General features: G+C 51.0%; 1 protein-coding gene across 3 annotated transcripts in view; it reads left to right on the top strand.

The window, feature by feature from the left end:
* The window catches only part of ADCY5 (adenylate cyclase 5), a 165,260-nt gene that overhangs the window by 124,908 nt on the left and 28,311 nt on the right, over positions 1-12,041 (top strand). For all 3 annotated transcript variants that reach the window (XM_016941761.4, XM_024355615.3, XM_024355616.3), the window contains exons 9-12: positions 3,458-3,480; positions 4,414-4,558; positions 6,119-6,216; positions 9,924-10,011. In XM_016941761.4, coding sequence (XP_016797250.2) covers positions 3,458-3,480; positions 4,414-4,558; positions 6,119-6,216; positions 9,924-10,011 — 354 coding nt within the window. The remainder of the gene's footprint in view (positions 1-3,457; positions 3,481-4,413; positions 4,559-6,118; positions 6,217-9,923; positions 10,012-12,041) is intronic.

The raw sequence follows: 12,041 nt of genomic DNA, 5'->3' as shown, positions 1-12,041 counted from the left end.
TCTGCTCCTTGTTAGCCAACACGTAGCAGATGATACGAGCTTAAGGAAAATGTACAGGAGGAAAAGTGAATTGAGCCAAGACCCCCATTTAACATTCTGACAGTAGAGACACCTCTTGGGGGGGCCCTGGGTTATCAGACAGCAGAGTGGAGAAACCTGGCCTCCCCCAGGGCTCCAAACTTGAATGTCCACAGACCTGGTCAGTGCCACTAAGGGCTCCAGCCACCACCCTCCCTCCCCTGAGCAAAGAGCAGTTGGCGACCCTCCCCATTGCCACCCCAGCCCTTTGATAGTCTCCTGCAGACTCTGTACCCACATGGTCAGGGCAGTCAGGAGTTCAGGACTAGCCTGGACAGCATAGTGAGACCCTGTCTCTACAAACAATAAAAAGGAAAACTAGCTAGGCATAGTGGCATGCTCCTTCAGTCCTAGCTACTCGGGAGGCTGAGGCAGGAGGATCACTTGAACCCAGGAGGTTGAGGTTGCAGTGAGCCATGATCACGCCACTGCACTCCAGCCTGGGGGACAGCACGAGACCGTATCTCAAAAATAAAAATAAAAATAAGGGAGAAAGGGGGAAAGGGGGAAGGACTGAGAGCAGGGACAGCAAAGGGGCAGGAGAGCCGAGAGAGAGGAGGCATTGAGCAGGAAGTGGAGGGGAAGCTGGGGAGTAGGGCAGGGAGATGGGGAGGAGGGGAAGGCAGAGAGGTGGCCAGGGAAGAGCAGGGAACAACCAGCAGGGAGGCAGGGCCTGGTGGTGAGAGATTCTTTCTGTTCAGAGCCCTTGGAAAGTTATTTTTTAGTGATATTTGATATAAGCTATATCTTTAGTTATTTTGGAGTCTTAAAGGAGATAGTTTGGACTATAAGCACGGTGTTGGCAGATATATTACTCATCATTAGGACAAGGAATTTTGGAAGAATTTGCAGTCAGGACTGTCATGGGGAAGGGACAGTCTCTGGAGAAGGAGGCTGCCAGGAAGTCTCCTCCACAGCGTTCATCGCTTTGCCCAGCAGGGAGGGGAAGGAGTGTGGAAGAACAGGGCTGTGGGAACAGAGGCTCCTGTCCTGGCTGGGCCTGGTGTCCCCTGAGGGGGCTGCCATCAATGGACAGCCTCTGGGACCCACTCCAGCGTGGCCCGTGGGAATATCTAGGCTGGGGATGAAGACAGGTTCCTCAGTGCCGTGAGGGCCATTGGGCTTTCCATGCTAACGTGCCTGGAATGTTGGAGAGAGATCCATGGAAGGCGAGCTTTCACCCTGAGCTGCCCACGCTGGATGAGTTTTATGAGAAACAGTCCACTGAAGCAGGGATGGGGGGCTGGGAGCGTGAAGTAGTGAGTGAGAACTGTTAGAAGGTTTGAAGTCGGAGTCAGCAGTGCCTTTTAAATCTTTTTCCAGCTTTTACCCAGCTTTTAAAAGTGATGAGCCGTGCTGGTTGATGCTTAGGCACTAGTGTCATAAGGTCTTTAAGGTTATTTATTAATAAAAAGGTTGCCAGTGGGAAGACACGTGTGGGCTTGAGCTCCTCTCACCAAACCCAGGAATGGCCGGTAGGGTGGGGCCCAGGTGCTGCAGGAGGGAGTGTAGGCAGACTGGGAGAGGCCAAGTAGCCGCTGTCCTAGAACTGTTAGAGTAAGTAGGTGGCGGGATTTGAGCCCAGTCCGCTCCGTTGTGTTCTTAATGGTCCCCCTGCCATGGTTTGTGTACCAGTATATTTTCTGTACTGTTACCAACTCGCCATGCCGACCTGGCGCTGAGCTCTCCACACCAACATGGCAAGCAGTGTGGTTAGGATGGTCCCAGCCCCCTACTCAGCACAGGAAGAAAAAATGGGTCCCATGCACCAGCCTCAGCAAATGACCAAAGGAGCATCGGGAAAGGTCAGAACAGGCTTATTCACAACATTTCGGCCTATTTTTGAACCATAGAGACCAGCACATATGTAATATAGCTCAGTTCTTCTCGGTTCCGTAATAAAATTTTTGCCGGCTCCTGGGATGGAATTGAGTGGGCCAACCCCTCGCAGGGGGTCTTCTGCAGGGAGCTCGCCTGTCCAGCTCTCTGCTGCCCGCCACGCCTGTGCTCCAAGGGATCCTGGGAGCATCAGGCACGGGCCTGCCCCCCAGAGGGAGAGCTCACTTGAGTGACATCTGCGCCTCCAGCCCAGGGCTGGGATGGTGACGTGGGACCACTTTACAGCCTGGAGGGAGGGCCTGGCCATTCTCAAAGGACAAGGAGAAGGGTGCAGTTTGCCTAGGCAGACAACTGCCAGGCCATCCTGGGCCGGTGCTGGCAGCCCGGGAGGAGCTCAGAGCCTATAGTTGGTCACTTGGAGGTGACTCCAGAGGCTGCTGAGGCTCCCCGGAGCCCTCAGCTGGGGGTAGAGCCTCTGTGCCACCAGGGCCCCATGTCTGTTTTAGTGCCTGGTGGCCCTGGCTCATGGAGACGAACATAAATCCCTCTTTTTGTATTTTCAAACCGTGTCCTCATTGGGAATGAAGAGTGGTGTGTTCATTTGGATTTTGGGTTTACCCAGTGTTTGCTGAACTCTGTTTGCCCAGCAGAGTACTCCACACTGCCAGGGAAGGGGCATCCTCTGTCCTAGTCCTGGCATCCCGAGGCTAATCTAAACAGCAAGTCCTGGGGCTACTTGTCACCTCCTGCACCACCTCTGAGATTCCACCCCTCCCCACAGTGGGGAAGCCTCCATTCTGCCACCACTGGTGAGACCCCGACACACATCTCTCCCTTTGCGGAATTCATAGATTCAAGAGGGCTTTGAGTTTGACAGCCGGTAAGGGCCCTTCCCACCCTCAACTCTGATAGAACAGCAGTCAGATCTGTAGCAGGTGGGTTCCTTACCCTCTGAGTCCCCAACCAACCCTGGCCTTATAAGAAAGCATTGATTTTCAGTTACTAAAACAGCTGTTGCAGGTAACTAGAGTGTAGTTTTTTTAAGTGCAAAATGTGCGAACTCCTGGGGATTTTATGTGTGCTCAGTGTGATGTACACAGGGAGGTGAGTGTGCATGAGTGTGTCTGTGTGACAGAGATTGTGCAGCCCAGCAATTCCCGATTTCCATCTGAGTAAGAGGCAGGATTGAGAGGGGACCCTCTGAGCCCACGGTGCAGGAGGATGGTGAGGAGAGATTTAGGAAAGGAGTTGAGCGTGGGGGCAGGAAGAGCTTAGACACATGGATTGTGCTGGTGGATGAAGTGAAATCTCAGGGCATCCCCGGCGTCTAGCACAGCACCTGTCTCTTAGGGAGAACCCAGCTGTATTCTCCAAGTGAAGGAAGGAAGGAAAGGAGCTGCGGAATGACAATCCTCTCTATGTCCACGTCCTTTGGGAGACTGTAGAGAGGAGATGAGCTGCAGCCATCTAGAAGCCTCTGAGCTTTCACTTCTCTCTGTTCTCATTCTCTTCTCTTTCTCTTTCTATCCTTCTCTTCTAGGGCTTTGAAGACCCCAAGGACAAGTGAGTAATATGCCCTTCCTTATTCCTGCTCCCTGGGTCTGGGGGATATCTCCCAATCCACCTTATCACTTGGTTTCTCCACACTCCATGGAAAATGAACCCTCTTGCAGTCTTAGCTGAGAGTGAATGGAGCCCACCCTAGCCGTCAGGTGGTCAGCAGCAGCCCCAGACAGGCCAGGGCAGCCCAGAAGCCCAGGCCACCCAGCAGAAGGACAGGGCCTCAGCACTGCCCATTTTATCTCCGTGACACGCTTGTGCACGTGTGCACACATGGCTCCCTCAGGAAAGTGCAGACCTTACACACTGGTCAGCAGTGCCTGGCATCCAGTGCCCCGAGGCAATGCCCTCTTCTCCCTCCTTCACTTCCGGTTCTCAGGATTGTCAGAAATTCCACTCCAGGACTGGGCTCCACCCTGAGAAACAGGGTGTTGAAGGTCAGCACTCCAAGTCTATGAAACCTGCTTCTCAAGAGTGCCCTGAGCTGGGTGAAAGAAACCAGGTGGGCCACAGTCCCTGTGGCAGAAACTGGCAGAAACTCTCACTGCCCGATCTAGGGCTTCTTTTCGGAAGGATAGAGCTAGAGGGTAAAGAGCAGAGCCTGTTAGCTGTAGGGAAAGTCCAACTAAACTATCAATGGTAGCTCACATTGTTATGCTAATATAATATGTTAACAGAGTCAGAAAAGCCTATTGTCAACAAGGCCCTTCAGCCTGAAGGGGACTGAGACTTGGTCAGTTGTCTGTTCATCTGTGCAGTTGTTAAGAGCACGGCTTAGGCTTCTGGTCTCAGTCTCAGCTCCCGCTGCCCTGATTGGGCTGATGGTGGACAGCTGCCGGGCCTCTCCGAGAGTCTGTGGGGATGGTCGGAAGAGCCAGCCCTCTGCCGGTGCCCCTGTGGTCAGCCTGTCTCACGCCCGTGCCTTCTGCTCCCCAGGAACGCCCAGGAGAGTGCGAACCCTGAGGATGAAGTGGATGAGTTTCTGGGCCGTGCCATTGACGCCAGGAGCATCGATAGGCTTCGGTCTGAGCACGTCCGCAAGTTCCTCCTGACCTTCAGGGAGCCTGACTTAGAGAAGAAGGTACAGCACCCTGGGTGGGAAGGAGGCCCCTGTGCTGAACCAGGACCAGGAGGAGGAGGGCAAGAAAACAGGAGGGCTCCCTCATGCCCCCAGCACCACGGAAGGGGTGGCCTCAGTTTCCCCAGCTCTGATGCTGCACTACCTAGAGAGATGTGAGTTCTAGGGAGGCTTCCCTGGTTGGAAGGGATACACCTTGACTTCTCTGTGCCTTCGTTTCATTATCTGGAAAATGGGGACAGTTAACATTCCCACTTCATAGGGTCATAGTGAGGGTGAAATGAGTTTCTTTTTTTTTTCTTTTTTCTTTTTTTTTTTTTTTTTTTTGAGACGGAGTTTCACTCTGTTGGCCAGGCTGGAGTCCAGTGGCTTGATCTTGGCTCACTGCAACCTCCTCCCCCGAGGTTCAAGTGATTCTCCTGCCTCAGCCTCCTGTGTAGCTGGGATTATAGGCACCCGCCACCACTCCGAGCTAATTTTTGTATTTTTAGTAGAGATGGGGTTTCACCATGTTGGACAGGCTGATCTTGAACTCCTGACCTCAGGTGATCCACCCGCCTCGGTCTCCCAAAATGCTAGGATTACAGGTGTGAGCCACCATGCCCAGCAGTTTCTATGTATGAAACAGTATCTGTCGCATAGTAGGCGTTCGGTGCATATTAGTTGCTATTTGCATTATTGTTATTATCATTGTCAATGGACAGCCCAACTGCTTTGTCACATTGGGACCTCAAGGTGTTAAAGTTGGCAGGGACAGTCAAGATCTCTCTGTTGCATTTCTTCACATTGTGAATGAGAAAGCTAAAGCCCAGAGTGGTTGGGGGACCTGCTTTCAGCCCCCCAGTGAAGTAGTGACAGAGCCGGAGTCAGACCCTGGTCCAGTCAGTTCTCTTTGGACTTTGTGGCAGCATCTCCCCAGGGTTCAGTTAAAATGGACTTGTGGTATGCTCATCAGCATTAAACCAGGCAAGCAAACTGAATTAGCAAGGTGAAGCTGTGGAAAGGGACCAGCAGTATATGGACCTGACTTGGGTGTTACTCTGGGTGACTGTGCCAGCCCAACCTCCATCAGTGTGGCTGCTTGGTATCATGGGCGGAGCTGGGGCTGGGAGCCTCAGATGTGACTTTGGACAAGTCATGTGAGCTCTCTGAGGCCCAGCTTGCTCATCTCTGAAGAAGAAATGACAGCAGTTTTATTCCGACTTCTTGGGCTGTTGTGGGGGTGCTGGATGATGCCTGTAGACACCTGGCATGTTTCCTAGCATGTAGATGGCATGCAGTCATGTACAGCCATGATCATTATGGATTACTCTGAAGGTGACCCACCTGCAGAAGGTTTCAGGTCTGTCTCAACTGCCCTCTCCATAGGCACTACCTTCTGGTGATCTGGACTGGTTTCCTGGGGTCTAAGTTTGACTCTGGTTCTCGAGTCTTCCCTGTTGTGGGAGTGGGCTGCACAGGTGACCAACCCTGAGTGGCTGCCCCGGGTGTGTGGGATTGACAGGGCTGGAGCAGACCGGGCCAGGTACCTTGGCCCCTCTCACCCTGCCTGTCTCCTCTCAGTACTCCAAGCAGGTAGACGACCGATTTGGTGCCTATGTGGCGTGTGCCTCGCTCGTCTTCCTCTTCATCTGCTTTGTCCAGATCACCATCGTGCCCCAGTGAGTATCCCCGTCCCTCTTGGGCTCCTTCCTCTGGCTGCAGGGAATCCCAGGAGTGGGAGGGGGTGGTCATTTAGGAGAACAGAGCAGGGAGTCTGGCCTGCACTTGCTCAGGCAGGGAGAGAAGTTTCTGAGTGTGCCCTCGGTGGGGTACGAAGCCAGGGGTCTGACCTCTCTGGGCGGGAAGGTGATGTGCTCATTCCAGGGTGGGCAACTCTCACTAGGCGCTGCACAGCTGCATGAAAGATGCTTTTTTTTTTTTTTTTTTTTGGGTGGGGGTGGTGGGGACGCAGCGTCTCGCTCTGTTGCCTAGGCTGGAGTGCAGAGGCGTGATCTTGGCTCACTGCAACTTCTGCCTCCCAAGTTCAAGCAATTCTCCTGCCTCAGCCTCCTGAGTAGCTGGGAATACAGGTGCCTACCACCACGCCTGGCTAATTTTTTGTATTTTAGTAGAGACGGGGTTTCGCCATGTTGCCCAGGCTGGTCTCAAACTCCCAAGCTCAGGCAATCCACCCGCCTTGGCCTCCCAAAGTGCTAGGATTACAGGTGTGAGCCACCACGCCTGGTCAAGAGAGGCCTTTTTATCACTTAATTGTCTCGTCCCATTAACCCACCCCACCACTGACAATTGAGTCACCCAGAGTATTCCCTGGGCTGCTTTCTGTTAGTTCTTGAAAAAAAAAAAAAAAAATCTTCAAAAGATGCAGGTTTTCTACTACTGTGGATATTTCTAAGAATGGATTTCAAGTTCTGAAGGTATTTCACAAAGAGGTGTTTCTGAACTCTTCTGAGGACTGGCTGTGTCTCCGAGAAAGCCTATGGCTTCTATGGGGAGTACTTTGAAGTATGCAGTGGGATTTTGGAAATGAGGTTGAGGTGTTTGTTAAATTGTCATTCACATTAGAGTCTCGCTTGGGAGAGAAACATAAGTGCCTTATGTATGTACACCCATGCACATATATATATATATATATATACACACACGTACATATACGTATATGTATAAATACGTATTTTTACTTTTTATTATGTAATTCCTCAAATGCACAGAAAAATAAAGTAAGTAATCTAATCAGTACCCATCCCCTAGATAGAACAACTGTTAATATTTTGCAGTGTTTTTTTCATCTATTTTTATTCTGATTTTTTAAAAGTAAATTTAGACAAAGACATTTACCCCTAAAAACCTCAATATATACTTAATTTAAGGACATTTTCCTCCTTAACCCCAATACTTTATATACCAAAAAAATTAACATCAAATCCCTACTATCATCTACTACCCCGTCCATATTGAATCTTCCCAAACTGTCCCCCAAAATGTCTTCTACTTTTAGTTTATTTGTAGCCAGGGTCTACTCAAAATCCACTGATTGCATTTGGTTAAATCTTCTAAGCCATGCTTCATCTAAAGAGTCCCTGAAGCCAGTACCTTCTGTTTTTCATGTTGAAATAATGGTATTTGAGAAGTTACAAAAGTAGCCGAGAGGGATTCTGTGCATCCTGCATCCAGTTTCCCCGAATGTTGACAGCTTCCGTAACTGTATATAATGATCAAAACCGGGAAATTAACACTAAAATGATACTATTAACTCATCTACTGACCTTATTCTAATTCATCATTTTCCCCTCACTATCCAGTTTGTGTTCCCGGAGCCAGTTCAGGATCCCATGTCGCATGTAGTTGATTCATGTTCTCAGTCCCCTCCCATCTGTGATAGTTCCTCAGCCTTTGCTTGTCTTTCATGACCTTGGCACTTTTGAGGAGTACTGGCCAATTAATTTGTAGTTTCAATTTGGGTGTGTCTGATGTTTTTTCATGATTAGATTGGGGGGGGGTCTACATTTTGATAAGGCTCCCACTGAAGTGATGATGTGTCCTTCTCCATGTACCATAGCAGGAGGTACATGGTGTCAAAATGTATTTTATTTTTAATGGCATTATTAAAAGAATGAAAATATCCCCCTTACATTTGTATCTGTCATGACTCTGTTGGATGCCACAGGTGAAAATCAGGCACTGGCAGCCAGCTCCACCCTGGTTGACCCCTGCACTGAGGCTGTGCAGAGCTGGGGTCCTTGTTGGCATAAAACCCCATCTTTCTGTACTGATGTGGACGCACAAGTATCAAGAAGCAACCTGGAGGCCAGGTGCAGTGGCTCACGTCTGTAATCCCAGCGCTTTGGGAGGCCAAGGGAGGTGGATCACTTGAGGCCAGGAGTTCAAGACCAGCCTGGCCAACACAGCAGAAATGCAAAAAATCAGCCGGGCGTGGTGACGCAAAAATCAGCTAGGTGTGGTGGTGCACACCTGTAATGCCAGCTACTCGGGAAGCTGAGGCGGGAGAATCACTTGAAGCTGGGAGGCAGAGATTGCAGTGAGCCAAGATCACACCACTGCACTCCAGCCTGGGCAACAAAGCGAGACTCTCTCTCAAAAAAAAAAGAGCAATCTGGTTTTTCATCCCATTGCAACTGACAGTCCCTGTAGCTTGAGTGCATAGTCCTGCCTCTTTGCTGCTTTTCCTTCTCTGCAGCGGCTTGGGGGCTGGGTCATCTCAGTTACCTGCCCTGCCCGCAACGGCTTCATTCCCTCCTCTGGCCACAGCTCCAAGTGGCTTAGACATTGGCAGAGGTCATTCTCTAGCCACCTCCTCTCTAGGAAAGCCTTAAAAGCCACTCTGAAGATCTTTCTTTTCCCCTGAAGAGAATTCGTTTCCCTTGTTCCGTTTGTTGAAGGCAGCTAAGTGCCGGGCTTTTGTGGAGGCCTGGAACAAAGACGCTGTTTGAATCCTCCCTAGAGGTGTTCACCTGCCTCTCACGCCCCCCACGGGCTTTTAACCCCATAACAACACCTGGCCTCGTCAGGCCACTCTTCCTCCCTTGAAAGGCCACCTGGTGGTATGGTGGGGTGTGTTGTCCCTGGGCCAGCCCTTGCCCCAGGAGGGCTAATGGGAAGTTCCAGATGGAAAGTCACTTACAGCTCTTTTGTCTGAGGGTGGCCACCCGTGGTGGCCGTGAAGGTCACCTGTGATCTGCATCTGAAGGAGGGGCAGAGGGAAATCCTTGCATTTTGCTTGTTGAACTGGCTAGGAATCGAGGAGCAAAAACTGCGGGACTTGTTGTGGGACCTGGCAGTGGAAAGGGAGTGGGGCTTAGAGATTCTGCCCTTCTAAAGAGACAGCCACCCTTGTTTCTCAAAGAGTGGCTGGCTGTGCTGCTGACATAGGCATTTCTAGAAATGAAGGCTACTGATCCAATCAGTTTTCAGCCTTCACAGTTATTTATGGAGCTGTGAGTGACGACTTGGAGGGAGTAACCAGGTGGTTCTTCCAAGCTAAATGAAGCACATCAGTGAATAGCTGAGAATTAGGCAAAATACCTATCAGGTGTCACCTGGTTCTTCATTCAGCTTCCTGTGGGCTGCTGTCTCCGCCGGAAGGGGAGGGAACCATACCCTTATGGTTCCAGAATCCACCTGCAAGGCCGTGTAAGCCCTACTCAGGGAGTCAGTGCAAAAGGCTGGGCAGTGGATTAGGGGAGGTGGAGCAACTTCAGGTTCCCTCTCTGGATTTCAGAGCCCAGGCCCTCTGAAGCTGTGAGGATGGGCACGGGGGACCTGTGGCCTGCTTGCCAGGCAGTCCCCCCAGAAGCTGCAGCCCTGCCACCTGAGCCTGGCTTCTCCCTCCCCTCCTCTCTCCTTCCAGCTCCGTATTCATGCTCAGCTTCTACCTGACCTGTTCCCTGCTGCTGACCTTGGTGGTGTTTGTGTCTGTGATCTACTCCTGCGTAAAGGTGAGTGTAGCTGACAGCTGGGTTGCAGCCACCTTCTTCCCGCTTCTCTCAGCCCTAGGGGCCCTACCCAGGGGCCCAAAATGTGAAGGGGCCCGAGTATTGTGCTTGGCAGGGGTGGGAGAGTGCCTGATGCCAGCCACACCTCTCCAATGGCATTGGCAGCAAGCTCGCCTGGAGTCTGGCAAATGGTCAGTGGGAGCCTGTTCTTCACTGGCTGTTTTAACTTGCCCTTGGCAAATCTCTGCAACCAGAAGATGCTGTGGGTGCTGTGCCTGTTCATGTTATGCACAAGGAAGGAAGGGCACCGAGCACCAAGTCTGGCACAGAGCAGTGCCCAGTGAATATTTGCTGAGAGAATGGGTGTGGAGGAGGTCTCTCTCGACACCCGCTTTGGTGCTCCCATGTGCTCTGGAATTTTCCCTGGAGGGGACCTCAGAGATTATAGGTCTTGAGCCACCCAGCACATAGATGAGGAGTGTGTTTTGGTGTTTTCAAGCAGGCCATGCAGCCAGCTGGTGTTGGCAGCAGAAATGTGGCTCTTGTTCTGAGTTTTTCTCCCATATCTCTTAGGCGCGCTGTGTCCCCTGTCCACTGTGTCCCCTGTCCAGCCGTGTCCCTCAATGCGACCTGGCTCTGGGTCACTCTGGTCTGTGGTAGAAACCACTTATGTTCCTGTTTGCCCTGCCCATCAGGCCTTTCCCTCAGTTTCTTCACTAGTGGTTTCAGAATTCCCTGACGCACCAGCCTGGCCTCCGGGAAGCACTCATCCCTGGGACAGATCTGGGCCTCTCCCACATCTGCTGAGCCTCTCCAACTCCTCCCTGACGCTCACTAGGAGCCAAGCCTCTGGGGTGGGCGGTGGGGCCCCCTGGAAGCTGCACCCTCTTCTGCAGTGAGCACCATGTCTTCCTTCTGGAGGAATTGGACCTTCATCCCCTCCAAAGTCCCCTTTCTCTCTCCACCCTCCAGAGAGGGCCCTTATTAGTCTGTTAACTGTATAGTCACGTCATGGTCAAGGTCTTGGTGGACTGATTGTCAGAACTGGAAGGGACCTTAGGAATCACCTGGTGTGGTTCACCTCCCCTGGCAGGTGCAGAGGTGGACAGCCAGAGAGGGCAGGGTCAGCCAGAGCCATTGGGCATGTCTGTGAGAAGCACGTCACGCTGAGCCGCGTGCTCCATCCGTTGCTAGTATTGTAGCATCTGATAGGCTGCATCGTAGGGCTTAACATTAGCTGGTTCCCTGCCTCTCCACTGACCCTCCTTCCTCAAGGCCACAGCCTCCCTCCTGCCCCATGTTCAGCCACTCCTGCCTTTTGGTCTTTCTGTTGTCAAGGCTCCCCCCAGCCTGCTTTATCCAGAGTGGACAGTTCCACTTCTTCATCCCGTGGCTATGAAAGGACGCTGTATTTTCTCAGTAGCCACAAAGCAGAAACAACCCAAGCATCCATCAACAGATGAATAGATAAACAAAACGTGCTGTAAATTGCAGTGGAATGTTATTCCATCATAAAGAGGAATGCAGTGCTGTCTCATGCTACAACATAGAAGGACCTTGAAAACATGATGCTGAGTGAAAGAAGCCAGACACAAAAGGTCACACGTATGGTCTGATTCCATTTATATGAAATGCCTAGAACAGGCAAATTCATAGACACAGAAAGCAGACCAGAGATTCCCAGTGGCTGGCAGGAGGGAGAACGGGTGTAATTGCTTAATGGGTTCAGAGTTTCTGTTTGGGGTGATGAAAGGGTTTTGGAAATTGATAGCAATATTGGTTGCACAACATGAGTGATTAATGCCACTGAATGGTACACTTAAAAATGGTTAAAATGGCAGATTTTATGTTGTATAAATATTGCCACAATGAAAAGTCACAACCACCTACAAAAAAAGTAAACCATAGTTAAAAGTTCTTTTGCTGAACCCCAAAGAGAACATTTCTTTTTTAAGTAAGAAACTGAGGCAAAGTCATTATTTGTTTGTTTCTTTCAGGCACTTAATTAGCCCATTCAGATCAGAATCAAAGCT

Source organism: Pan troglodytes, chromosome 2, assembly GCF_028858775.2.
Source record: "Pan troglodytes isolate AG18354 chromosome 2, NHGRI_mPanTro3-v2.0_pri, whole genome shotgun sequence".
Taxonomy (NCBI): domain Eukaryota; kingdom Metazoa; phylum Chordata; class Mammalia; order Primates; family Hominidae; genus Pan; species Pan troglodytes.
This window is presented reverse-complemented; position numbering and strand designations above follow the sequence as displayed.